The sequence below is a fragment of the Prionailurus bengalensis genome, chromosome A1, assembly GCF_016509475.1.
Source record: "Prionailurus bengalensis isolate Pbe53 chromosome A1, Fcat_Pben_1.1_paternal_pri, whole genome shotgun sequence".
In the NCBI taxonomy this organism is placed as follows: domain Eukaryota; kingdom Metazoa; phylum Chordata; class Mammalia; order Carnivora; family Felidae; genus Prionailurus; species Prionailurus bengalensis.
In genome coordinates this window covers 213633315-213660685 of record NC_057343.1, presented here as the reverse complement: position 1 = coordinate 213660685, position 27371 = coordinate 213633315, and the positions used below count along the sequence as shown (strand labels likewise).

The following is a 27371-nucleotide window of genomic DNA, read 5'->3' as shown; positions in this document are numbered from 1 at the left end:
AAGATGAGGCAACACTGGGAGAGGTTTGGGAGAGAAAATCAATTAGGAGACCAGGGAAATTACCCTTGCCCTGGAGAGCTCTAGAATCAGTCTCCAGAGATGCATCATGAAGAGGCTGTGTGGGAGTGGAGAAGCAAGCTCATTAGGCTGGCCGCCTGGGACATGAGAGAATGGAGGACACCCAAGGCTGGCCTTGCTGTCCCCAATACCTCCTCATTATGGGATAATAATGTCTCATTTCCTGGATTCCAGAGAGTTGCTGTTCTTGTTTCTGCCAATATTGATTGTCTCCAAGTGTAATATTTTGGGTCTGAGGGCTATAAGTATGCCCGAGTGCCATAGTAGCCAGACCTGTCATGTTTGGATCCTGGTGGCCTCACAGTTTACTGCACTGGGCCATGCATATACAACCATCTTTCTGTGTTTCATTCATGCTGTTCTAACTAATGCTTCCCCTGACAGATAAGGATCAGGCCAAAGTGACCTAACAAGGAAGCAGAATCCAATGATGAAGTGTGAGGCATTAACTTTGTGATCAGGAGACTCTCAAGGGGCTCAGAGATCAGGCACATCTGGGGACTTAGAAGTCAGAATCTAGGGAGTGTCCTGAGAAACAGGCATTACTGACCAGCAAGAAAAATGGTGTTTTATATTGAGCCACTTGTACTCAGCCCTGTGACACCAAGCCACCATCCTGGGTTCTGCCCCAGCCAAGGCCAAACTGTGAGAGCAGATAGATCTTTGCAGAAGAATGGAATAGGCACTGGATGTTCAAATGGGAAATGTGGAACACTAGATTTGGTAAGGAAGCAGCACATTCAAAGTGATGGACACCATCCACCATCCTTCTTTTCTATGGTAATGTCAGGTGCCACCCTTGTGATCATTTTCAGCCTTGTTTCATCTCCCAATATTCACCAGTTATCTTTGTTTGGGTTACCCCAGAACCTGAGACAAGGACTTGGATGAGAATAGCTTATATGGAGGGTGGTCTCAGGAAACAGAAGTGAGGGAGCTGGGAAGGTGGAAAAGCGAACTTCAGAGTGTGCTATAGAAGTTGCTGCTAAAAAGGAAAAAAAAAATGCTGGTTAAAAAAAAAGAGGTTGCTGCTGTGGGCAACAATGCTAGCCCCTCCTGCGAAGCATGGAGGGTCCTCCAGATTTGTCCTGAACATTTATCCACGATGTCCACCCCCATTGGTTGAGAGTTGCCCCCAGCAGTCTTAGCTCCTCTGCCTTTCAGAGCTGCATGTACGTGAGTGCTCTGGAGCAGAAAGCAACCAGATGTACAGCATGTGCTTGAAGCAAGATGACTCTAGGCTCATACAAAAAGAAAAGAAGTCTTTGGAAATGTGACATGGACAGCAGGGGTGTCTGCTGTATCAATCAATCAAGGTTAGATTGGAGCACTGGTTCTCAAAGTATGATTTCCAAGACTAGCTGCTGGAAACTTACTAGAAATGCAGATTCTTGGTCCTGAATCAGAAATTCTGGGCTCAGAGCCCAACAATATTTCATATGGCCCTTTCTAGTCAATTCCCGCTTTCGTCCAACCCCTAGAGGCAACTATTACTCTGATTTTTTTCCACTGTATATTGGTTGGGCTTGTTTTCAAATTTTATTTTAAGAAAGAATTATATAGTATGTCTTCTTTTGGGTACAGCTTCTCATACTCAGCGTATGTCTTGAGGCCTTGCATATTGTTGCATATATCTATAGTTTTTCCTTTTTATTGTCGAGAAGTGTTTCATGATATATCACAGCTTATCATTTCTGCTGTTGACAGACACCAGGATAGCTTCCAGTGTTTTGGCTATTTTGAATAAAGCTGTATCAGCATTCTTGTGCAAGCTTTTAGGACCGGTAGTGTAGTTCTTGCAGATTAATGACAATGGAATACCACATGAATGCTTTACCTTGACTCTCATGGTCATGGAATGCCATGACCTGTGGAGGTCATTCTAATCCAATGTTCTCTCAGACTTCAGAATGCACGTCACAGCCTTCTCACACCTAGAAGCACCAGACGGCACTTCAGCACTATACTCAAAGGCCATTTTAGCCAGTGAAATCAACAAAAAGCACTAAACTGTAAACAAACATGGCACTAAATAGACCACGAAAAGAACACTTGTTTACCATACGAGAGCTGAAACAAGAAGGCAGAGCATCGTCTTGTTCAACTTTAGCTGAGACCATGTGCGTAGGTGGCATGTATCCGTGACAGCATTGTTACTATTGACTTTGGAGTTGTGACTCCAAAATAGCGAATTCTCAAACGCAGAATCTGCGAATGAAGTTCTATTGTACAGGGAACTTGGGACTTGGTGCGTGAGGTGGTTTCAGAGCAAAGCCCCAGTTATTTGGCACCTGCTCCATTGAGAGGTGGGATTATGTCCTCTGCCCTTGGATGTAGGAAGAGACCTCACTGTTGTGAGCTCAGCTCCAGTTTGTGCAGTAGTGATGGTGTTTTCAAGGGAGAGTGAGAGACGGGGAGAAGGAGTGAGTGGGGGCTTGAGCAGAGTAATAAAGTGAAAAATTACTAAAATGGGGTTAGTCAATGTCAATGTCATTAGGTCATCTCTCTCAAAGTGAGGTTTCTATCCTCCCACAGAGACTGAAAAACAGGCACCCTTCCATTCCTGATGATTGTATTTCAAAGGAATGGCTTTCAGTCCCAGAGAAAGACACTCCTAGGTTGCAGGAGATACACACCTGTCTCAAATGGATGGAGAAAGGATTTATAAGTTTTTAATAAATACTCTAAGAAAAGGGAAGTCAGGGGCCTATCCTCAAATGTTGGCTGGAACAAATGCTAAATTCTTTCCACACATTTAAGCTTTTCCAGACAGAAACTCAACTGGGGTGGGATGAGAGGTGAGGGTAGGGTGGGTTGTCCCGGGGACAAGGCCTTAAGCTGCTAGAATCCAGGCTAACATTTGGTCCATTTGGTCAAGTCCCTAAATGTAGAGCTTTGGACAGAGTCGTTCATGCAAAGTTTTTGCAGTTCTCAACATCATGGAGCAGAGACGAATTATCTCTCTGTGAGCCTGCGTGCTGAGTCTCTGACCCACAGAATCTGTGAGCACAATAAAATGATGGTTGTTCTTACACCACTAAATTTGGGGGAAGTTTGGGATGCGGCAATCATTACTAGAAGATTGCAGCTGGTCCCCTCTGGCAGGAGCGGCCCCCAGCCTCCTGCCCCTGACCAGGGTAAACAAACCAGCTGGATGAAGTGCCCTGGATGGATTGCTTATCCCATCCTCAGAGTCATGGTCTCAGCAGTTGGCTGCCATGGGTTGAAACTGGAAGAGTACTGCTGTTTTCCTTGGCATCCTGCCCATGACTGGTTCCAGGATAGTGCAGGGTGATGGGGTGAAGGGTGGAGTGGAAAAAGGAAGTCAGCTGCCACCAAAGCTTTTTTGACTGCCAGGAAAATTGGATTAGCAAATAAAGAGCCTTGTGGGTGGGATTGCAGTGAGGAACTGTGTCGCACTGGAGGGACAGAGGGGAATGTCCAGGGGGATTTTGACAGTGGCCAGATTGTAAGGAATCATCATGTCACAGAATATCAGAGCAGATCTGACTTCAAAGAGCACTGAATTCAGCCTTAAACATTTCCACAAAGAACGCTGAGGCAGGAGAGAGAGGCCCAGGGGGGCTGACTGAAGTAGCCCCCACAATTGAGGAAATGCCCTTGAAGTTTCTTATTTTATTTTAAAGACTTATATTTCATACTATCCAATATGTGTTTTACTTTATTTAATAAAATTCATGTATTTTTTTGAGTGAGAGAGAGGGGCAGAGAGGGAGAGAGAATCCCAAGCAGGCTCCATGCTGTCTGCACAGCAGGGCTCGATCCCATGAACCATGAGATCATGACCTGAGCTGAAATCAAGAGTCTGATGCTTAACTGACTGAGCCACCCAGGCACCTCATACATATTTTATTTAAAAAAAATGCTTCTCTTCTCCCAACTTTGCAGCAAATTGATAATTCAGAAGCTGCATCATGTTTTCCCTGTGGTTTTTTAAAATTATTTTGAGAGAAAGAGAGAGCATGCGAGTAGGAGGAGGGGCAGAGAGAGAGAGGGAGAGAGAGAATCCCAAGCAGGCTCCATGCTCTCAGTTCGAAGCCCTACATGGGGCTCAATCTTCTGGACCTTGAGATCACAACCTGAGCTGAAATGAAAAATTGACACTTAACTGAACCATCCAGGCACCCCTTTCCTGTGGCTTTAACAGCCCTCACACACCCAGACTTGTTTCACAAGTAGAGCTGTCCAGGCAACTGTTTGTTGCACTTGACCAGGTATCCTTTCCATGTCAGGCATGGTGTTGAGAACTGGGGTGTTAACGATAAATGCAAAAATGACTATTGCCATAAGGGAGCTGATCACACATCAGGAGACAGAAATGTAGGTGAATGCCGAAGACTTGCCCAAAGTCCACAACTTGGTGGTGGCAGAACAGACAGCATCCAGTTCTTCTGCTCCCAGTTTCGTATGTTTGGTCCCCACCACACTGCCTCTCTTTCAAACACTGGGAAGACCTCAGAAAGAGGATGAGTATCAGACATTAGTAAAGTGGAAACACTGGGCTCCTTAGCTTCAGCCCCTGGATCCTGCATGAAAGGGTGTTTCATGGGGCACATCATGTTCCTAAATACTGCTACTGAAAATTGCTGGAATGTTTCAAGTCCCTGTAATTAATTGTTGATTACTAGCTAAGATGGTTAGTTTAGTTCTCTGTGTTGGTTCTGAATGGATTATCAAGTTCAACTTCCAGAATAATCTTTCATCTCTCAGCTGCTAAAAGACTTTCATGTGTCTTCCCAGATCCTTTACTTGGCATCAACACATTTTTGTTGAACACACACTGTGTGCTAGACAGTGAGCTAGGTTCCAGGAATAGAAATAACAAAAAATATTTTCCCTCCCCTCCAAGGGCTACATCTAGAGGAGTGGTATGTTGGTAAAAGAATTGTAAGTAGATCTTAGCCTGGAATTAAGAATATAGTGAGTGATGGTTAAGAGTTTTTCCCTGGATCTGTTCCAACCTGCTCTGAGGGATTTCCAGACCCTGCAAATTCCTCTCTGATAGTTTGGGAGCAACAAGAGAATGTCTCCTGTGGACTAATTCTCTTAATGACTTTCTCCCACAGCTTATTATTTTCCTGTCCTGCCACAACACAGCTGGCTATGGGGATGTTTCCTAGTTGTCATAGCAGCCAAAGAGGATGCTGTGCAGGGATGGTGCCAGAGGCACCACTGTAGATGGCATTTGGGCAGAGGACCCCACCCCCGGCTGGCTGATGTCTGATGCCCAGCTCCAGGCAGACTGTGCTGCTTCTTTGGGAATCCTTTGATATTATGCTGGTGCCAGGCACCATATGCAGAAGCCGCAGCACTGTCACTGAGGACTTCTAGTCCTGGCAACATCCCACAAAGCTGGTGATGGAGGTGTGCCAGCCTCTTCCACTAAAAAGAAGGGGCCTGGGGTTGTCCAGTGAAGGTGTGGGCAATGCTTGGTTGGGGAGTGGGCGCAGAAGGCAGGATCACTCTAACTTCTGGTCTTGTTTTTCTACTCTTCCTGACAAGTCTTTTCCTTATGATCTTTAAAAAAATATCTTCATGCCCGGGTGGCTCAGTTAAGTGTCCGAATTTGGCTCAGGTCATGATCTCGAGGTCTGTGAGTTCAAGTCCTGTGTCGGGCTCTGTGTTGACAGCTCAGAGCCTGGAGCCTGCTTCAGATTCTGTGTCTCCCTCTCTCTCTTCCCCTCCCGCAGTCGTGCTCTTTCTCTCTTAAAAATAAACAGATGTTAAAATAATTTTTTAATTAAAAAAAATCTATCTTCAATTAGGATTTCTGGAAAAGGTACCATTTTTACATAATACCTTCTCTGTTCCCCCACCCCCACATCTCTTCCCTTCATGCTCTTTTACCTCTCTCCCATAGAAACAAGAGGACTCAGTGTTGGTAGTGTTGGGATATGCTTCTGGACCTTTATGACACCCTTGTCAAGAGCTCCTCCCAGTACAGGACAGAATGCTGCCATTGGTGAACATTTAAAGGCCATGGATACTTTTATTAACAGGTTAATGGGTAGAGAGATCCACCTCTCTCTTTCTCTCCCTCTCTAGCCCCCATCCTTCTTGAGCCTGAAACTTGGAGATGTAGAGAATAGGAAAACTCTTTTCCATCTGCATCTATGGTATGCTCTCTAAACCAGCCTTATCCTTAGTAAAGGTGTTAATTTGATCTGGCTGATTACATCTGTTCTGTTTGGGTAGAAACCTCAGTTGGAGGAGGTTATTCCAAGTCCCTAAGATGTCATTTTTCTATTTTATTTGCTTTTAGTTTATTGCCCCCAGCTCTAAGATCAAACACCTGAACCCCCAGGGGCTGATTCAAGACTCTTTTGGAGCTATACTCACAATCCTTTGTCCCCTCCATTAAGATGCTTTTTCAAGCTAATGTGCTTTGAATCCTGATAATTTTTTTTCTTCTTTGAAGGTTTTCTGACTCACCTCATTGGTCCTCTTATGAGTTCTAAATTTTAGGGTGGGCTTAGTTTTACTCAACCCAGAAATGCTGCTACTCACTCCAGGGTGATATTGTTGTAGTACAGCTTTTCAACTTCAAAACTATTCACACTTTGAACCAGACAAATCTTTATTGGTTGGGGGGCTGTCATGTAAAATGTTTAGCAGCATCCTCGGCCTCCACTCATTAGATTCTTATAGCACTTCCTCCCCTCCCAATGTTTCCAGTCATTGTCAAATGTCTCCCAGGGACAAAATCATCCCTGATTAAGAACTAGTGTTCCAGAGGGGAGCCTGGGTGGCTCAATCAGTTAAGCATCCAATTTTGGCTCGTCATTATCTCACAGTTCATGAGTTTGAGCCCAGCATCAGGCTCTCTGCTGTCAACAAGGATCCTCTGTCCCCCTCTCTCTGTGCCTCCCCCACTCATGCTTGTGTACTCCCATGCACTCTCTCTCTCTCTCTCATGGTGAAGGAGGAACATAAAAGTGCCTCAGTCTTTCTGGCAGGGTTAGTGTAGGCTTCTTTGGTGAAATAGCATTTGAGCTGAGTTTTGTAGGATAAGAGTTACCCAGTGATTACAGAAAGAAGAGTTTTTAAGGTACAAACAAGGAGGTGTTCATGGCCCTCTGTGATGTCTTCTTGACCAAAAATGATTCCTACTGCTCCTATGCATGCCCTCAAACATCCTAGGCCTACAGATGCTTGGCTCTTGCCAGCCTCATTTTTACTCATTCCATTTGAATAAATTCCATGTCCCTATGTCCAAATTCTACTTTTGCTGGTTACACTTGCTATGCTAGGTACCATTTTGGAAGAAGGACTGGATTTCCAGAGCAAGATCCTCTAGAGGTGGGTTAGTTTCTCTTAAATGTTATGTCAACATGCTGGATAGATTGAGGGAATAGGTTATGCTGTGAACTGTATACACAGTTCTGCATACACTGAACCTGGTACTGAGGAGAATTTTAGGCATCACTTTGGATCATCATATGGTGGATTGTGTCAGCTGCATCAACATTCACAAGGGACCTATGTTCTACATCACCGGGGAGGTGACTCATCTGATGACATAATGATCTAGGGGTGGAGTAGGAAGAAATCTGCAAAGGAGTGTGGGAGGAAGAAGTTGACAGCATCCTCCTCCAGTTGTTAAATTCCAGGGCAATACTGGTGGGTGGTGGGAGTCTCATGGCAGGAGTAAATGTATCACATGGAAACATTGAGTTTAGCGATTTATTAATGCTACACGATAGCAGGCTATGATTACACTCTGGCTTTAAATACTGAGGTACCCACCAAGGTACCCCTAAAGGAGGCTGGGCCTGGCAAAACAGCGTAGCATAGAGATGCAGGGAGAGCACATGGGTTGGGCCATATACATCATACAACCACTGTGGAGGACAGTCATGGGTAGAACTGTGCTTTGCCAATGATTTTTTTAATGACATAACTTAAAATAATGTTAACACTAACAATATTTGAATTTTCAATACAACAAAATAGGAGTAGCATCAAATATGTTGGCTAAGTTGTAGCACCAGGCAGTTCACGTCATGTGGTCTCTCCCCTGAGAGTGAATCACTGTGCACCGAGCAGCAAATACACTGTCCCAGGACTTCATCTTAAAGTCAGAGGGAGAAGAGCTAAGATTGGCAGTCTCTGGGGTAGCAGGGTGTAGATTTTAGAATTTGAAGGATTTCAGCCAATTGATTGGGAAATTATAGTCTGAAACAGCATAAATCTCTCACATTGGTTTCAGAAACTTGATGAAGTAAACATTCATTAAATATCTGAAAGCACCGCATTGGGATGACTGCACCAGGAAAACCCATTGTAAAACAAGTCATTTCCATGAAGAGGCAATTGTTTGTATCCACAAAATTATTTCTTTTTTTGAAAAGTCTTCGCTGGTCTCTTGGAATATTTTCTCTTGGTGTGTTAAACTATGTTTCAATGTTCAAGAATTCAATTCACCCACAACTTTCCAAAGAACAGTGAACTCTATCACTATGAAAGACAATGGAAATAAACCAAACTGGGTTTGAGAACCTCACTGTATTTAAGCACCAGACCCTGTGGTGGCCCCTCTGGCTCATGGCAGATGTGTATACAACATGTCTTGCCACATTTCTCACTTGCCTGTTCAAGGTGGGAAGAAAGGAGGACGTGCACTCAATAAATCAGCAATGCTGTTTGATGTTGTCCCCTGTGAACATCCAAGGAATGGTGAAGGTACCATCTAGGTTCTCATCTTTAGAGCCTTCCTGTTAAATCTGAGGCCTCCTTATGACTGCAAGCAGGGGGACCTGTCAAAACCCTGATGATCCAAAGCTGAGTGTCAAGGTAACAACTGTGTCAGATGACTCTATCCTGGAGTATAGACTGACAGATGCCACACAACTATCTCACGACACAGCCTCCATACAGGCAGTGAACGTCTGTGATACATGATTAGGGGCTCATTTCCTACCTTTACGAAACTGGAGAAAGCCCTAGAATGGAATATCTGGCCAGACCCTCCCCACATGTCTATCATCTTCTCTGCCATGTGGGTCATAAATAACATGGTCCATTTCGTGTATTGAGAAATCTGGCCTAGTTGAGTTTGCTGAGGTCAGTAGGAATCCAGGTTTGTTCCTGAGTTCTGGAAGACTGGTCATACCCAGGTCTCTGATGGCATGCATAAACTGATGCTAGATAGTACAGTACCGGGTGAAGTTAAATCAACCTAGCTTGCTAAATTTGGCCCCCTGAAAGCCCACACTACACTTCGGGGACGGTCTCTGCAAACGGCCTCATTAGAAAAAATCAGGTTCTCCTCCACTCCTGTCACTAACCATTTAAGCCTCTTCTCTTTAAAACATATTTCACCAATGATTGTCATCTACCAGCAGTGTTTGCATTCAAAGAGAGAGAACACAAGACCATTATTATCGAGAAATAACCTCCCTGGCTTTAGGTAAATGTTTCTGCTTTCCTCCTGTTTCTGCTCCTTCTTAAATTTCATCCCAACCCCAGTGTTCTATTTTCCACAGGAATTTATCAGAATAATAGACATTAATGGTTTGAAAGAAAATGAAAAAGCACATAATATAAACATTTTAAGCTTCTAGTATCCAAGCAATAGAACTGGCATTGGCCAGCAACACCATCACACATTCAATAGATGTATATGGACTCGCCCACCTGTACATCTATCTGTATGTTTATATTAGTTCTGCCACCATCTAGATATTAGCACCATTATTCAATAGCACCATTCTGCTGAACGGATAGGTAATCCACCAGAGCTATGGGACACTACACTACCTGTGCATGAATCTGGAATGTGCTACCCATTACCTGAAGTCCACATCCCTGCTTCCCACTCTGTCAAGAACTGGTTCTGAGGGCTTCTTCCCTTTGAGGCCCTCCCTACCCACCCACCCAGGAAACTTGCCTTGTATTTGAGACCACAGCCTCCTGATTGGTGGTGAGAACATCCAGAATACGCATTCCAACATTCATTTCACTTTTTGGGTCTCTCCTGACTGTTCCATCCTGGGAAACAGACCTTAAAACTAACTACTGGGTGTGCTGGGTGTACTTAACCTCACTTTTGAGTTTTTTTTTTTTTTCAAGATTAGAGGTGCATTCCAAGTTCTTGTACTTAATACAGTTTACCTGGTTCTTTGAAATATTTTACTCTTGAGCACCATTTTCTGTCCTGGGGGTCGGCAGGTGTGTGTTGCAGCCACAGACCTGGCTAGAGTAGCTGTTGTGTGTAAACCCCCAGCAGTGGAAACACAGCTGGACCTGAACTGATGACTCAGGCAGGGAATGTGCTAGAGAGGAAACGTCAGACAGGAAGACTCATCTACTCTTCTGCAAAGGAAACATATTTGCCAGGAAAGGGGGAAGAATAAAGATCCATGTTTCTTTTCTTATACTAGCAAGAATTTGATTTCTGCTCGTTTGCTTTTTAAGAGTTTTCATAGAAATTATCCTTGAGTCAGAAATGTCTCCTGTATAATTAAGCTAAATCTTTTACCTTTACAAATCTTATAGTTTTTGCCCATTTTCTCTTCTTCTTATATCTCCAGGCACGCAAGGGAGTCTAAACAGCCCAGATATGGAGTCTATAGTGATGTAGACGGAGTGATATAGCCAGCACTTTCTCTCCCTGACTCAGTACTGGCTGAACAAAGTGGTCCGCTGCCTGGGTGAAGTAAAGGAATGTTCCTGAAAGCTCTCTCCCATGACATATTCAACAACAGCTTCCCCAAGCAGGAAGGAAAAAAAGGATGGTTTCACCTAAGTAAATTAACAAGATTATTTGTTACCTGGATACATCTGGTTCTGTTTCTTGATACTCCTGAGGTAGTCTGGGAAAATCCTGGTGTCTTTGTTTTTATTTTTAAGGAGGGGAAAGACATCATGTCACTGACTTAGCTAATCTGGCACCTTTCCTGGGAGCCAATCCCAGGAGTTGCCTGACTCTCCTGGATATCTCACCTGCCTGTCAGGGAACAGCAAGCTATCACAGTCCCACGCCTTTTGCAAGGATGTTTTGTGGCTAAAAAACACAGTGGATTTTGTTTTGAGCCAAAGTTGGGCCTGAGAAACCTCAGTGCAGTGGTCCCTAGGTCTAGAAAGTATACCATCAGCAGGTTGCTGCAGTCTGTGGTGGAGGGTGGCTTCCTTCTGGACTAGAATGCTTTGGGGTCTTTGAGCGACTGTGACTTTCTTGGCCTTTGGGTGTGGACGATGTGTGTCTGGGGACATGAAAGGCAGCACTGAGCCCTCACAGTGGGCACAGAACATTTCTTCATGGTTTTTAGTGTTTGGCAGAAACTGGCTGATAACTTGTCCTTGGTGCAAAGTAAATCTGTGGAAGGAGAGAAAAATAAGAAAAAACAAAGATTATCCTTTGTAAGTGAATGAACACAACTTCTATTAATGGAAGATGTTATGCATCTACCAAGAAAGGTTTCATAATAATTCATAAGAGTTGACATCCACAGAACACTGATTATGTATCAGACACTCTGCAAAGTATTTGTGTTAAACTGAACTATCAGTCACAATTCTTCACTCCTGCGTAGCGGTGTCATATACATTCCCACCCTTGCCATGGCTGCCTGGTGGGTGTGAATACTTCTCCATTGCTTAACTTTGGGTTTAGCCCTATGACTTGCTTTGGACAATGTGACCTAAGTGCGCATGATCCTTGCAGGGCTTTGGGGGGTGCAGGAGGAGGAGCCTGCCCTGATGAGCTTCTGCTGTCACCGTGAGAAGGACATGGTTCATGCACCTAGTGGACCAAGGAGGATGAAAGACACATGGAACAAACCTAGACCGGACCTACAGCTTGCAGCCAAGACCAGCCAACCACAAGCTAGATCAGCTGACCCTCAGCTGATCTGTAGATGCTGAGCAAAATACACATGATTGTAGTCCCCAAGTTTAGAGATGTTTTGCTCTGCAGTATTGTTCTGCAACAGTTGAATGCAATGTTTCACATGCACTGCCTCATTTAATCATCCCAGCAGTACTATCGGGTAAAAATGACTCTTTCCATTACACAAATGAAGATGGTAAAGCCTACAGGAGTTAAAAACCTGCACAATGTTCCCTGGCTAGTAAGTGGCACAGCCAGATCTAAATAGAGACAGTTTTGACCCCAGAGCTTATGCTCTTATCAATCATATTACTCAGAGCACCAAGCAATCACCCAGCTAGCCAACTAACCAATGTGTTCTGAGCATAGCTCAGCACAGCAAAGGATACAGGTATATAGAATGTGGTCACTGCCCTCCAGAAATGTACCCGGTAGATGAAGCCATAAGACATACACAAATAATTCCCCTGGATTCTAATCCTTGTTCTACTCTAACAGCTCTAGGTAATTAAGTTTCTCATTTTTTTTTTCCTTTGGCCCTGCTCTCCTCATCCATGAAGCAGGGAATTTCTCAGCGACCATCAACACCACACACATTCTAGGAGCAATATTCAGACTGGACTGGTCCATGCAGTCCTGGGCTGGAAGAAATTCAGTGAGGCCCCAAATAGCAGATTTTTCTTCTACAAAGTGAAATTGTTTCAAACTTTGCGTGGGTGCCTCTCAGAGCTCTGGCTGCTTTTCCTTCTTCTTTCCAGAAGAGATTTGAATCATCTTGAAGAAAAACATTTTCACAAAGAGGCTGTTGTCCTTTGTAAATAGGACTGTCAGTAGAAATAAAAATTGAGGTAACATCGTCTTTACCCAAAATCTGTGACAGTATGTTTTCCTCTTTATACTGTCTTACACCTTCAGGTCATGAAGGCAAAAATGCTTTGTATCTCCTCATAACTCATCATTCCCTTGAATGCACCTTGTGGTTTTTTTTCTTCTTGTGAAGAAATAAATGTCTTCTATTCGCTGTCAGAATCCTATTTTGTTTGCAAGTTTTAACAGCACTTGGGAATAGGCAACACACAATGTGCCTAGATCCCCCCCAAATCTTCACTGTTGATTCTTTTCTTCTTCAGGCCCCTTCCCTAAGCCTATTATAAAATTCCACAGGAAACTCTTAGGTGCATTCACGTTTCAGGAAAGGCACACATTTCAGCCAGGGATTCCTACTGTGGAATAGGAATTGGAGGTCCTCATCTCCCTCATCTCTGCTAGAGCGGCCAGTATTCTCCTTGAGGGCTGGCCCTCCATCATGTGGACAGCTGTTCAGAATGAGACAAAGATTCTTCTCTAGGCTGCTGGCTTTGGAACAGGGCCAGCATGGAAGCCTGGGTGTCACAGGTCTGCTCCAATTTCTCAGTCAGTATCTCCTGAAGCCCTTGTGGACGGTGGATGGAAGAGGTGCATCTGGTGTAGCTCTCGGCCCCACGTTCTCCCTGCCACGGAAATGTGAGCACTGAGGTCACCTCGGGAAAGGAAGAAGACAGAGGAAGTGCGAAGGCTCAGCTTGCATCCCCTTTCTCCACAAAGCCTCTTTTGGCCATGCTGCCCCACGTGGATCCCTTCTGTCTCAGTCTCCGAACTTGTATTACTATTGCAATATTTGCTCCATAATGCTACTACATTCCATCTTGAACTCTTCTATAGTGATGTGAGTCTTTTTTGTGATGGCTAAAGTGTGACCTCTCAAGTATGTCTACCATTATAGAACAGGCTTCCTAGAGGCTCCCAAATCCCTTAACCTATTGTGGGCTGAATTGTATCCTCCAAAGTTTTAGTGTCTCTCAAAGTTGGAGTCCTAACCATTGGTACGTGTGAATGTGACTTTGTGTGGAAATATTTCTTTGACGATGTAATAATGACATATATGAAGATGACGTCACATCAGAATAGGGTAGACCCTTAATGACTGGTGTCCTTAGAAGAAGAGGAGACAGGTACACATAGTGAAGACAAAACCACATGAAGACACTGACATCAGAGGGAAATTGGCCATGTGATGATGGGGGCAGAGATTGAAGTTATGCAGCTACAAGTCAAGGAAAGCCAGGGATTGCCAGCAACCACCAGAAGCTTAGACAGAAAGCATGGCCCTGTTAAGACTTTGATTTTGAACATCTGGCCTCCAGAACTGTGAGAATACATTTCTGTTGTTTTAAGCTATTTAGCTCCTGGTAGTCTTTTATGGTAGCCCTAGGAAAGTAATACACCCCCCCTCCTATGACAATAATAATAACAGAAATACAATTTATTAAGCACTTACCAGATTACCAGACAATATACTTCACATATACTGCCTTATTTGAGGCACGTAGAAATTTACTTGTAGGTATAGCTATTCTTCTTTTAAAAACAGAAGGTTCCAGAGAGGCTTGGTAACTAGCCCAACATTGCATAGCTGGTATGTAGATGGTGGCTGGAATTTGAATGTTGTTTCATTGCTTCTAAAACTCGGACACCGAGGGAATGAATCTCTTGTACTGGTGATAGGGGAGGAGGAGGGCACATGGACAGATCTTCCTTGAAAAGAACATCCTCATTTGCTCACACGGGGCCCCCTATTGTCAGGTTAGGTCACCTATGTGACTGACAGAGGCTCAACCATGCCTGGTGTTCTTGCCTGATCTTGGGAACCATGAGATCACAAAGTCTGCTTTTCAATGGTCTTCAGAACACTGGGAGCATGCTGGATCCCGGGGTGCTCCTGTTTGAGAGTGGGGAACTTGAAACACGAGTGGAGGATAGAGGTGGCCTATTGGGAGTGTGTTCCAGGCCTGTGTTTAGCAGCTCATTTAGATAATGACCATGAGCCCAACATCATGGCACGGCTTAACTGCACAGTTCTCTTTATTATAATAAAACAATGAAGGCTTGTTGTATTCATCAGCAAACTGGATCCTGGCCGAAGCACACACAATGCTTATAATTAGGGGCGACTTGGAGAGGAGATCTCAATTTGCCTTTGCCTGTTCAACAGAAACCATGCTTGGAAATTTAAAGGGACACGTATAAGCTTGTTTCTTTGTTGTCAGCTGTGTCTAGGTTGAAAGGATAATATTTTTCCCATAGAAGAAAGTTTAAAAACGATTTCAGTATTGCTGACAAATTCAGTTTCTGTCAGAGTTTGGGTTCCTTGAGGCCAGGGGCTGTATTGTACTCATTTCTGTCTCCTCAGTTTTTAGCATTTGTCTGAGACATATGTTGTGATCAGTAATATTTGCTGAATAAATGAAAACACAAAATTCTATTCATCTGGAAGAATATTCTTGAGTAGAAAGTTTGCTGATTCAAATGTTCATTTGTAGCAACTCTGGGTCCAAGTACTGTCTTCATTACTTTCCTTATTCTTTTTCTTGCCTTCTCTACCCCTCATTCCCTCATTAAAAAACAACAACCCAGGAATGGTGCACATAAGAGCTTTGCTTTTGTTTTATAATCATTATGAATATAATGCCTAGAATATACTTGATAGTACATATTTCTGGATAAATTTTTAAAAATTTGTTAAATCTTTAAATTAAATTTTTTTTTAGCTTCTAGATACTTAGAAAGGGTTTAATAGTCTCTACTATGGAAATGGTAGTTCTGATTTAGAATTTAAATCATTAACAATTTTGATGGCATCTAAAGGAAGTAAAATGGCCTGGAGGAAAGCAAACCTTATGTGGAATTCATACCTGATTCTACAGGATGAACACAGGGTGTATGTTTATTGTGATGGCTGGCTGACTGACAAGAATCCAGGCACCGAATGACTTATTTTCAAAGCATTTTAGAAGGCTCAGGGGTCAGGATTGGTGGTAGATTCTTTAAATCAAGGAATTTCTTGAAGCTGCTCTTCATGTTGTTTCTGTATGAGTAAGCATGGCTCTGCCTTCAGGAGAAGCTAGTAATTATCTTTTGTTGCCCTGATAATTGTTGAGGTGAGTGGAATTCATTGCTATTTGCATCCACTGACACCCAACTATTAGTCACCATCTTCTCAGTGTGAGATTTCAAGATAAAAATACAATGTATGCATTTCACCTAGTTTTGATTATTGAAGATGGCGCTGTCCAGTGATAAGACAGTTAAAGACTATCTACATAGAGTTTAAAAATAACAGCCCACAACACTGAGCATGGTCAATCAAGCCTTTTTGCTGCTTCAATTATGTAAAAATCAACACAATACAGACAGATACAATATCGCCTTAACATTTGAAAAACACGGTACCATAGAAGGTGATGAGATGACACAAAGGGAAGAGGGTCTCAGATTGGCTCCTTGATCTAGAACAGGGTGCTTCTCAAACTTTAATGTACATCCAAATCACCTGGGGATCTTGTTTAAGTGCAGATTCTGATTTAAATGCAGTAGATCTGAGGTGAGGCCTGAGACCCTGCATTTCTAACAAGCTCCCAGGTGATGCTGAGGCAGCCAGTCCAGGGACCAATAACACCTCTGAAAATGAGCGTTAGGTAGTAGCTTCTTTCAGAGTTTCAGATAAAGTCAATGATAGCCACCCCCAAATGCAAGTTAGTCAGAAAGAAGTTGTGCGTGACAATCACATCTAAAGCATTTTCTCCCTCAGTGTATTACATTCAGAATTTCCAGCTCAGATCTCCCTCTTGGCTCTGCATCTGTGTAGAAAACCATCACAGGATACTCCTACCCAAATGATTCATAGTCACCTCAACAAACATGTCCTAAACAGAACTCATTTCCTTTCCTCATTCTCAAACCCACTCCTGGGGGGGTCTGTGTCAGTGAATGGCAGCCTCCTCTACTCAGCTGCTCAGGTTGGAAATCTGGGCTTATCTTCCCTGTTATTCCCCCAGGAACAGAGACTTGCCAAATCTTCCTGTCAAGTAGTTCCTGAATCCACTTACTTCTCCCTACCTGCACACCACCCTAGTTCATGCCACATACATCTATGGCTTGGAGGACAGCTGCAGTCTCCTGAATGGTCTTATCTATCTTCCACATGGCAGCTGGCATGACTTTCTCATCTCCATGTCCCTGCTTGGAATACTTCAATGCTCCTTCTGCTCTAGGATAAAGTGCACACTCATCCGCATGCATCGCAAACTCCAGCTTTGCTTTCTACAGTTCCTAACTTCCCATGACCTTCATACTTGAATTAGACTCCTGTGCCATGACATTGTATTCTTCCTGGTTACTGCAGAAACAGAAAGCCCCTCAGGAACCTCTTGCGTGACCTGTCTACACATCGTTCACTTCCTCTACAGGTCTTCCCTGCTCTCCCCAGTTCCCAGTCCATGCCCTTTCCAAGAACTCCTGCAACATTCTTACCTCCCTTATCAGGGTCACTGGGTTGCAGCTTTGTTCCTTGTTTGACATTATGTTTAGCATGGAGTCAGTCAGGGCCCAACAAATATTTGCTGAATACGTGCATGATTTGTAAACACGCAACCTCTAAGGAAAATCTCAGGGTATGAATTCTAATGGCAGTCTCCATTGAATGCCAGTCCCCTCAGTACTTGGAAGGAGGCAAGGAACAGATGAACAGAACACAGGCTCCACTACCACTAATCTCTAACAATCTTTAGAAAAATACCACCACTGTGTCTGACCCACATGCTGGTTTTTTACTTAGCTAATGACGTCTAATAGTCAGTTCTATAAATAGGGACAGAGTAAATTCAGTCTGACCATCTAAATCGTAATTTCAGGACTATATCTACAGGAGGTACCCTCCGCTTTGTAATGGATGTAAGTAGACTATCAAAAAATCCTCTCTTTGCCTGAAAATCTCCTCCCTAGGTTTTTAACTTAATTTTAAAATCTCACATATTAATGAAGCCCCAAATACCAATGAAACGGACATTAGAGTTCATGCTTATGCTTGAACCCATTCATTCATAAATGGATAGAAGAAAGCGTAGTCTATTGAAATGAAGTAAGTTGCCCAAGGGAGGTAACTGAACTGGTTTGTTGATGGAATTTTTTCTCTTTTTAAAAGCACTTAAGGGGCGCCTGGGTGGCGCAGTCGGTTAAGCGTCCGACTTCAGCCAGGTCACGATCTCGCGGTCCGTGAGTTCGAGCCCCGCGTCAGGCTCTGGGCTGATGGCTCGGAGCCTGGAGCCTGTTTCCAATTCTGTGTCTCCCTCTCTCTCTGCCCCTCCCCCATTCATGCTCTGTCTCTCTCTGTCCCAAAAAATAAACGTTGGAAAAAAAAATTTTAAAAGCACTTAATACCTGCTGTTTAAAATCTTCACAACAACTTCAGAAAGCTTGTATTATTATTCTCTTTATATCCAAAAGGAAACAGACTCAGAGTGTTAAATAATTTGCCAAGGTCACAGATAGAAAGAGGCTGCTACTGGATGCAAACCCATTGCTGTCTGATTCCAAAGCTGGATTCTTTTCACCCCCGAGGAAGTGACGCATGTGAGGAGAAGACCTGGCTTGGTGCTCTGGCTCTGAAGTCAGCCCACCGGGTCTTCATGAATGGGCCACTTAACCTTTCCAGGCTGCAGCTCAATGGACTTAAATGACGAAGGTGACCATATGTTATTCAGATCGGGATGCTTTCGGAAAGTGGAAGTTGAATGTAGCAGGTAACAGTGATCTTCCTCTGTTCAGGTGTCCCTCCTTATGTTTTTTGGTCCATTTTCATGTGTCACCCCAACCCCCTACCTTGCTAAGTCCCAGCATCCCTATTCTGTAGCCTCTAATACCCAGTGATTCTTGCTCTTTTGGAGGACTGCCCACAGACCCTCCTGGAGTTGCTTTGTCTCTCCTCGTAGAGAGCTCTTAAGACCTGCGAATTCACTTTCCCCAGTGTAGCCGTTGGCCAATGTGAAGAGTGTAGGAGTGTGAAAGTCCAGCTCACAGGCCTCAGGAACAGACAGATCTGACACATAGCTTACACCCTAGAGCTTCCCTGTGGGACCAGTCTGAAACAGCAGCCTGGCTGTGCTTTTGCCCTCTTTTGTCTTGCTTCTCCTATTCCCTTAATGGTTTTCCTCGGGAGCACTTCCTAAATGAATCCCTTGCACACAAATTTGTACCTCAGAGCTGTTTCTGTGGAACCTGACCTAAGCCAGTGGTGCTGGATTGATAGAGACAGCCGTTCACCACTTGACTGGTTTCCTGAGAAAGGCTGGAGCATCTCTCAGAAATTTCTGAAAAAACAGAAGTGATTCTCATCTGTGTGGGATGACATCAGTGTGAACGTGCTTTAAGACGGGAAAATGAAAGAGATAATCCCTCAAGGATCACCAGATCAACAGACAGCTTGCTCTGAGTGGAGCTGGCTGGCCTCTTCAGCATTAAGATTCTTCGCTCAATAAAGGGGACTAAAATTATCCACAGTCGATTCATACAGGACACCTTATTGATGAAATGTTCTCTCCCCCCTGGGCAAAGGCGTTCACCCACCAGTACTCTTCTTGCAAGCCTGCAGGCTGCACTTCTGGACTTCTGGAGGTCTGGCTTCGTGATCACACACGCATCGGTCTTCAGTTGTGTTGTCTTCTGAGGAGACACAGTGCACAGTCCTCTTCTGAAAGCCCCCTCCACAGGAAGCAGTGCACTGAAAAAGAGGGGTGCACAGAGAGTCACGGTTCTTCCCTGGGACCACCAGGGGGACTCTAGCAGAGCACCTCTAGCCCCACCATACTCAAGGAGGGGACAGTCTCGATGATCAGAAATCATTCTGAAGGAGTCAGAGAATAAGGCACTACAAATTTGGAGATGTGAATTTAGGCAGAGTCTATACTACTGACTGTGTGGATTGAATTTAACTTAATTGACTGTTGGGTTCTCTGAGGAATGTGGACAAATTCTGAAATACAAGCAAAATAGAAAAAGATTTCATTTCTAAGCCCTGGTGCCTCAGAAATCCAGTTTCTCTGAACTAGATTTGACTTGGGGCTGGGAATCAGACATGAAGAAAGAGAAGTAGGAGAGGAAACCATGAAAGAATGGAAAGAGAATCTGGAATGGGTCCAGCTGGACCATGTATGGCCTCAAGCCACTCACAAGATTTTATCGCAGTGTCATCCAGTGGCTGCCTGGAAGCAGAAAAAATTTTTTATTTTGTCTATATATTATGAAAATATATAATATAAATGTATGTAATATATTAAAATATAATATATAAATATTTATATATATTAAAAAATATATAAAATATATACTATAATATAATATATTATACACACACACACATACACAACATAAAATTCATGATTTTAAGCATTTTTAAGTATACAATCCAGTGCCCTAAGTGTATTCTCATGGCTGTGCAATCATCACTTCTGTCCATCTCTAGAACTTTTTTGTATTTCTAAATTGAAACTCTGTACTCATTAAATAAGAGTTCCCCATCTTCCACCCCCACCACTAGCCCCTGGCAACCACCAATCTATTTTTCATCTTTATGAATTTGACTATTGTATGTACCTCATATAAGTAGAGTTGTCCCTGGATTACTTCAGTTAGCATAATGTCTTCAAGTTTCCTCTGCAATATAGCATGTACCAGAATTTCTTTTAAGGTGGAATAATATTCCACTGTATGTATATACCACATTTTGTTTATCCATTCATCTGTGGATGGACACTTGGGTGCTTCCACATTTTGGCTATTGTGGACCACAGATACTCTAATGACTAACATTCCATTTCAACATTTTCTTTCTTATATAATTAAACTTCCCAGAGGGCATAAACCAGAAATAACTACTGAGCTGATCTTGAGTAAACAAAAGTGTGCAACAGAAGACAACAGGAAGAACAAGGGCAGTTAATCAAGCCAGAATTTGATCAAGAGTCCTGGACCAGGATTCTGGAGATGGGCTTTTCCACTCACTGCATATTGTTCTGGATCAAACACTCAACCACTCTCTTTCTTCCCCTGTAAAATAAAGTTGTTACATAAAGAACAAATGACTTCCTTTCCTACTTTCTGCTCCTAAGGGTCTGATGGAACAAGGCTGGGCTGGTCCAGGGTGCTGAAGTCCTGCTGGCCCTCTTGTTCAGGGCAGATAAAGATGGAAGAACTAATTCCAGGCCAAGCACAAAAATGAGCAGAGAGGTCACTGTCCATGCATTAATTAGTCAATTAAAATGACTTGTGATAAAGAAGATGCATGAATTTGTGTTGGTACTTAATTGGAGGATTAAGCAGGAAACATGGTTACTGATTTGGGTTTTGTTAATTGTGGTAATGCGGTCAGTTTGGGGTTTTAGAGAGAAGGTATACCTCTTTTAATGCTGAGTTCCACTTCTTTGGAACCAGTGACAATAAGGAATCTTTGTGTAGAATTGAGAACCCCAAAATAAGGATGCGGCTTAGCTCCCAGCTAAGGCTACTGAGTAACTGATTGACCATACCCTAAGGTGAACTGCACCCTAGTCTCATTCAGTCCTGGATGCCCTATCCAATCAGAGCCCAAGGGTTCTCTTCAGATTAAGCTGGCCTGTTTCGAAATGTTGACTCCCAGGGCTTAGCAGATGATCAGCAAAGACTCACTCTGTGTGAAGCTATAAAACTCTGCTGTTGCTACCACTCAACCAACATAGATGGATTGGAGAAATATGAAAAGGAGGAACCATTAGATGTTTCAAAACTAATGCAAGCATCTTCACTGAATAGTTTTCTTACACTTACTACTAATATATGGTAGGCACAGTTCTAAGTGCACAGGAATATCCTCGAGTTCAGTCCTGGTAGCTACAATGTAAAGTAAGATTATTATTATTATTATTATTTTTTTTTTTTTTTGGCTTTTGCTAACATAGAAACAGGTCCACCTCTCTTCTGACTTTCCTTTCTCTTACAGAATGTAATGGGCATGGAGACTCACATTCTTCAGATCTGGAAATTTTTCTTGTATTAATTCTTTGATTGCCTCATTTCTATTCCATCTCTATTCTCCCTTTCTGGAATCTTATTTCAATGTCATACCTCCCGGTCTGATCCTCTAATTTTCTCATCTTTTATTTATTTTTTATTGCATTTTATTTTTGTCTTTTCTTGAGAGATTTCTTCACATTATTTCTCCAACCCTTCTACTTACTTTTTTACCTTTGCTATTATAAAAATACTTAAGATCTCTTTATATTCTCTGAGTATTCCTTTTATATAGCTGCAATAGGAAGCTAGGTCATGGGTGTAGTCTCCTATTTCTCTGAAGAAATTAATTATAGTTTTTTGGGGGGAAGTTTGATGTTCTTTTCAAGGTCTCTGTTCCTTGGAGTTTCTTTTGTTCCGTTTGTTATTTTGTCCTTGGTGTAATAGATTTTCTTAAATGTCCAGTAATCCTAGCCTATCTACTTAAGATGAGGTAACTATGAGCTGACTGGAAGTTTCATGGATGGCAGTTATTGTGAAGTGGTTTTATATAAGGTGATCAGGAGGAGATCTATTATGTGAATTTTTTTTTTCTCTTGAGGCCAACCCGGTCCCTTGCCTTTGTGGAGCTCTGTTAGGGAAAGGAGGACACTATTTACTGAGTGTATTTTCACATAACCATTGGTGAGATGAGCTCTTTTGTTCCCACCAACTGTGACTGATTCCAAGGTCTCTCTTGGTTTACTTCTCCAGCAAGAAGACCTCCAGGCTATGGTCAGGAAGTAGGAAAGCTCTAAAGATCCAACTGTCTCTCTTACAAACTTTCAACCAACTCTCCATTTTCCCCTACCTTCACTGCTGCCTCAGAAGCTGCCTGGAAAATTTCTGTGCTATAGACAGTTTTTAGCTTTCTATGGCATGCAAAGTCAACTATATGTTTGCCTATCTGGTTCTAGCTTCCAAAATTTTATTGATTCCTTCTCTGATATTGTCTTCTATCCTCTGGTCTTTGGGGATTTGAGGCGTTTTTAATTTTTTATTCTTCTATTTAATGCAGTTTGGGGAAGAGAGGCAAATGTGTATGTTCAATCCATCCACATGTGTTCCCTGGGCTCTGTAATTCTTGTTTTTCACTTGATAATAGATCTCAGAGGTCAAGAGTAATTCCAAAGCCTGGCTTGGTAGGTGTTAGCCACCTTTCAAGCCCCCTATTCTTTGATATGCGCAATTGATGAATTTTTGACAAATGGCTCTTCCAAGGAAACTTTAACTCATGTCCACCTCCAAAATGCAGTAACCTCTAACTCCCTTTAAAGAAACTTTGAGGGGCACCTGGGTGGCTCAGTCAGTTAAGTGTCCGACTTCGGCTCCGGTCATGATCTCACAGTTCGTGAGTTCAAGCCCCACATCGGGCTCTGTGCTGACAGCTCAGAGCCTGGAGCCTGTTTCAGATTCTGTGTCTCCCTCTCTCTCTGACCCTCCCCCGTTCATACTCTGTTTCTTTCTGTCTCAAAAATAAAAATATTAAAAAATTTTTTTAAAAAAATAAAGAAACTTTGAATTTCTATTGTTAGGAATTTTTACAACTCAGAAATATAGGTCTACCTCATTCTTAAAAGGGCTGTACTCTAATAAATTAATAGACTGACCAGTTCTTCTATCAAAGGATATTAGGTTATTTTTAGGAATTGCTGTTACAAACAACATGGAAACGAACATCTTTATCATCATCTAGGATTACGTTTGATGGAATATTTGTGGGCTAAATTACTACGGGTAGAACTGCTGTGTCAGTCTATGTAGTTTAAATTTCTCATTGATTTTAATACTTTCTGTTCTAACTCCAGACACATTATTATAAAAAAAATGTGCTGGAAATTCAACTGAAGAATAACAACCACACAGAACCTCACAATTTACAATTTAGCTTTCTCTGGCATGCTAAGTCAACTATAAGTCTGCCTATCTGCTTCTAGCAGATACTACCTGAGTGCCAAAATGAGAAGCAGACCATATTATAGGCAAATGGAGGGGGGTTGTTTTGACAATTTTCTTTCCTCACTTAGTTCCCTAAGAACAGGATATACTTCACACATCATTACTATAATATTTACTGGGCTATCATTATCTTTCTTGCTAAAAAGAAACTGTTGAGCTAAATAATAAGGTACAAGAGCCTCAGGGAATTGACAGACTTAATTCATCCATAGGGGTGCCTGGGTGGCTCAGTCAGTTGAGCATCTGACTCTTGGTTTTGGCTCAGGTCATGATCTCATGGTTCATGGGTTTGAGCACCACATTGGGCTCTGTGCTGACAGCATGGAGACTGCTTGGGATTCTCTGTTTCCCTCTCTGCCCCTTCCCAGCTTGTGTGCTCTCTGTTTCTCAAAAATAAATAAATAAATAAATAGGTATTTAAAAAAAAATGTTCATCTGTAGTTGTTAATCTTCTGTGGGATTTTGTGTTCCTGAATGGGGCCAAAGTTTTAACATTTTCATAATAGTTCACATGGTATGAATTGTTTTCTTCTAATGGTCACATTTGATTTGATTAGTGATGCTTATATTGTTAAATAGGGTTCCAGGGTATTTTTGAAGAGCTTAATCCTGAAACACATATTTATTTGTTGGGTAAAGTCTTTTCAGGTTCTGAAATCAAAGATAGATGAAGAAAATTGGTTTTGGAATAACTGAATTTCTAGTGAACAGGAAATAAAGTCATTTTCCAAGGGAGATGCCAAATGTAAAGTGATTAAATTATATTTACATGAAAAAAAGTAAAATTGCGTGTGACATTTTCTGTTGTTCACATGGCTCATGGGGACAGGGTGAAAGTCAGCTACTGGCCCTGGCACACAGTTCAGCAGGTTGCAAAAACAAAAGCTTGTCCTGACACCAGTATCTTCTTTGGCAATTCATTATGAATCAGTATTAGATGCCAATGAAGATAGGGAATCGATAGAAAATATGATGTGCCCTGTCTACCTACTGAAGTGGTTGACATCATTCTTCTTTGTCTACTGGAAATTTTTTAAGCTATGAATATAATAAAATATGCATTTTTAATTTTTTGCAGGTTAAGTGATTAATGGACAATGTTCCTTTAGCAATAATAAATCATCTTGTTCTTCCTGGATTTGAGCAGGTATTATCCAGAGACCAGCACAATCTTGAGTTGGATGTACCAGTAGAAGCCTTTTTGAAGAGTACTTCCCAGAGTGTGAATTGATTATAGCTATGCAGGAGCAACTATACAGCAATGAACACTGAGAATCTCTAAGGATATAGCAGCTTAAAAATATCTGGGGGCATTATGTTTGTCAAAATACTGCATTGGCCTGTGTTATAACTATCAAAATATACTTAAACAATAACAAGTTTTACATTACAAAATATTAACAGTTGAGAGATTTGTCTATCAGATCCTCTTGGCTCCCCTTGTTCCCCAGCTGTTGGCCATTGATCTGCCCCAGCTGAGATGGTAACTAACTTCATGAAAGCATAGTCTATTGGCCTGCACCTCCTATGCCCATGCTGTGTGCCTCTCACCTCTTGATTCTGGGCTTTTCTGGCTGAGACATGTGACATGGTGGGGCCTGCCCAATGCCCACACATGAATAGCCCAAGACAACAGGGGATATTAGCCATCTGAAAGAAGACTTTTTACTCAATCTTAAGAGATAGGAACCAGTAAATCATCTTCTCCCTTCTTGCCCCTGGACAAACTACCCTAAGAGAGTTCATATAGCTAGCTTTTTGAAGGTCTTCTTTTGAGAGCAAACAACCAGTTGTTCCTGACACCAAGCAACGGTCAGTTAGGACAAGTGGTCAGTCTGGTAATGCACCACCTCATATTTGATCCATTCTTTCCCTGTCTCCTTCCTCTTTCCTATCACCCTTGATTTTCTGGTATTGTATTTCCTAATAAAGTGTTAGCTTTGGTCTTAGGACTCTGTTTTCTAGAGAATTCAGGATATGACAAATCAAAGTGCTGGGAGAATCTGTCTGTGGGAGGATTTTCTTTGTTTTCAGGGTCACTGATACAGTTATTTTTATAACAAACAAACTTTGTGACAATAATAAATCTTTCTCTCATTTACAGTTTGTTTGTTTGTCTCTCCATCAAACAGACTGGCCATCTGGCAAACTGATCTGTGAATTGACAAGATCTGAAACTCAGGAAATCAGGCTAAGCCTCCAGCTTCAGGGCATTAACAACTCCTGTTTGCTTCAGGAAAAGCCACAGGATCCAAGGTATTGCGACCCAAAACTGCTTTTCTTTGGGCTTTGTGCCTCTGAGATCATGTTGGTATTTGATCTGCTTTCTATTGAATGCATTTGAAGTTTTCTCTTCAAGACAGTAAACATTGACCACATGTCAGCAAGGATCAATTTTCAGCAGATTTAGAGGAATTAATGGCAGAAGAGTACTGGAACTAAATCAATGGATTTGCTGAACATTTTCCATGAATATATATTACCTTGTAAATCAAAAGAAAAGAAACACTATTTTTAAAAAGACTAAAATAAATTGAAGAGACTATAACCGGCTCTTACCAGGTCCCAGTTCCCAGTGGCCCAATGACAACAAGGATGTCTGTTGCAGGGTGCGGTGGATGTGGGCCTTTTCGTCCAGTCACAGAGACCTCCTAGACAAATCACTCCTCTCTCCTGAACTCCACCTCCACAGGACCTGGAACACTGATATATCACAGGGATGAGGTTAGGTAAAGATCGCATGGTGACATTTTCAGTGATAAGAGAAGACCTTTTTATTATCATTTGTGTTGCGTACAGGATTGTTAAGAATATTAGTATATATATTGGAATCCGCAACATATATGCCAGGTTCCTCACAGTGACCAAATGGCAGTGGTGAAACAGAACTTAGAGAAAGGAGACTGAAAAAGGACATTCTAAGGATATGAGGAAGAGAAAAAAAATCAGAAGATGCCAAATAGTTCGATGGAAAATAGTATGCCAAACAGAAGGGATATTGGTTAAAAACCTAAATGAGAGGTCATGGCAGAATGGACATAATGTTATTTGCATTTTGCCTTCTGGCACAAGTATCTATAAACCAAAATGTAAAATGTAGATGTTTTTCTTGTGACTAGTTCTGACAGTCCAAACAGGGACACATTTGCAATACGATTATGTTAATCTCCTCTTACGATGGGATTCAGTCTTCCTTACCCACTACATAGAACTTTAGAACTAAATATGTCCATATACAGAATAGGGAAATTGATGGGTTTGCCCAGGGGTCTGATGCATTGGCTGTCATGCTCACAAGATAAATTTGAGACGACAGGCTGGATTCCTAAAGGGATACAACTCTAAAATGTGTCAGGTTTTTGCTCACTAGTATAATTTTATAAGATTTATTGTCTCATTTTCATAAGGTTTCTAGGAGGAAATTACATAATCCACCAAGAATCTTTGAAAAATACTTTGAGGGGCACCTGGATGCCTCAGTCAGTTAAGCGTCCAACTCTTGGTTTCAATTCAGGTCATGATCTTGTGGTTCATGATTTCAAGCCCTGTGTCAGGCTCTGCACTGACAGTGCAAAGCCTGCTTGGG

At 42.3% G+C, this 27371-nt stretch overlaps 1 protein-coding gene across 2 annotated transcripts in view; it reads right to left on the bottom strand.

Moving 5' to 3' along the window:
- Nucleotides 1–7768: 7768 nt before the first annotated feature.
- The window catches only part of ADAMTS12 (ADAM metallopeptidase with thrombospondin type 1 motif 12), a 343919-nt gene continuing 324316 nt past the window's right edge, over nt 7769–27371 (bottom strand). For both annotated transcript variants that reach the window (XM_043600301.1, XM_043600310.1), the window contains 3 exons: nt 26345–26488; nt 19370–19523; nt 7769–11416 (listed from right to left, as the gene is read on the bottom strand). In XM_043600301.1, coding sequence (XP_043456236.1) covers nt 11238–11416; nt 19370–19523; nt 26345–26488 — 477 coding nt within the window. In that variant the 3' untranslated portion in view covers nt 7769–11237. The remainder of the gene's footprint in view (nt 11417–19369; nt 19524–26344; nt 26489–27371) is intronic.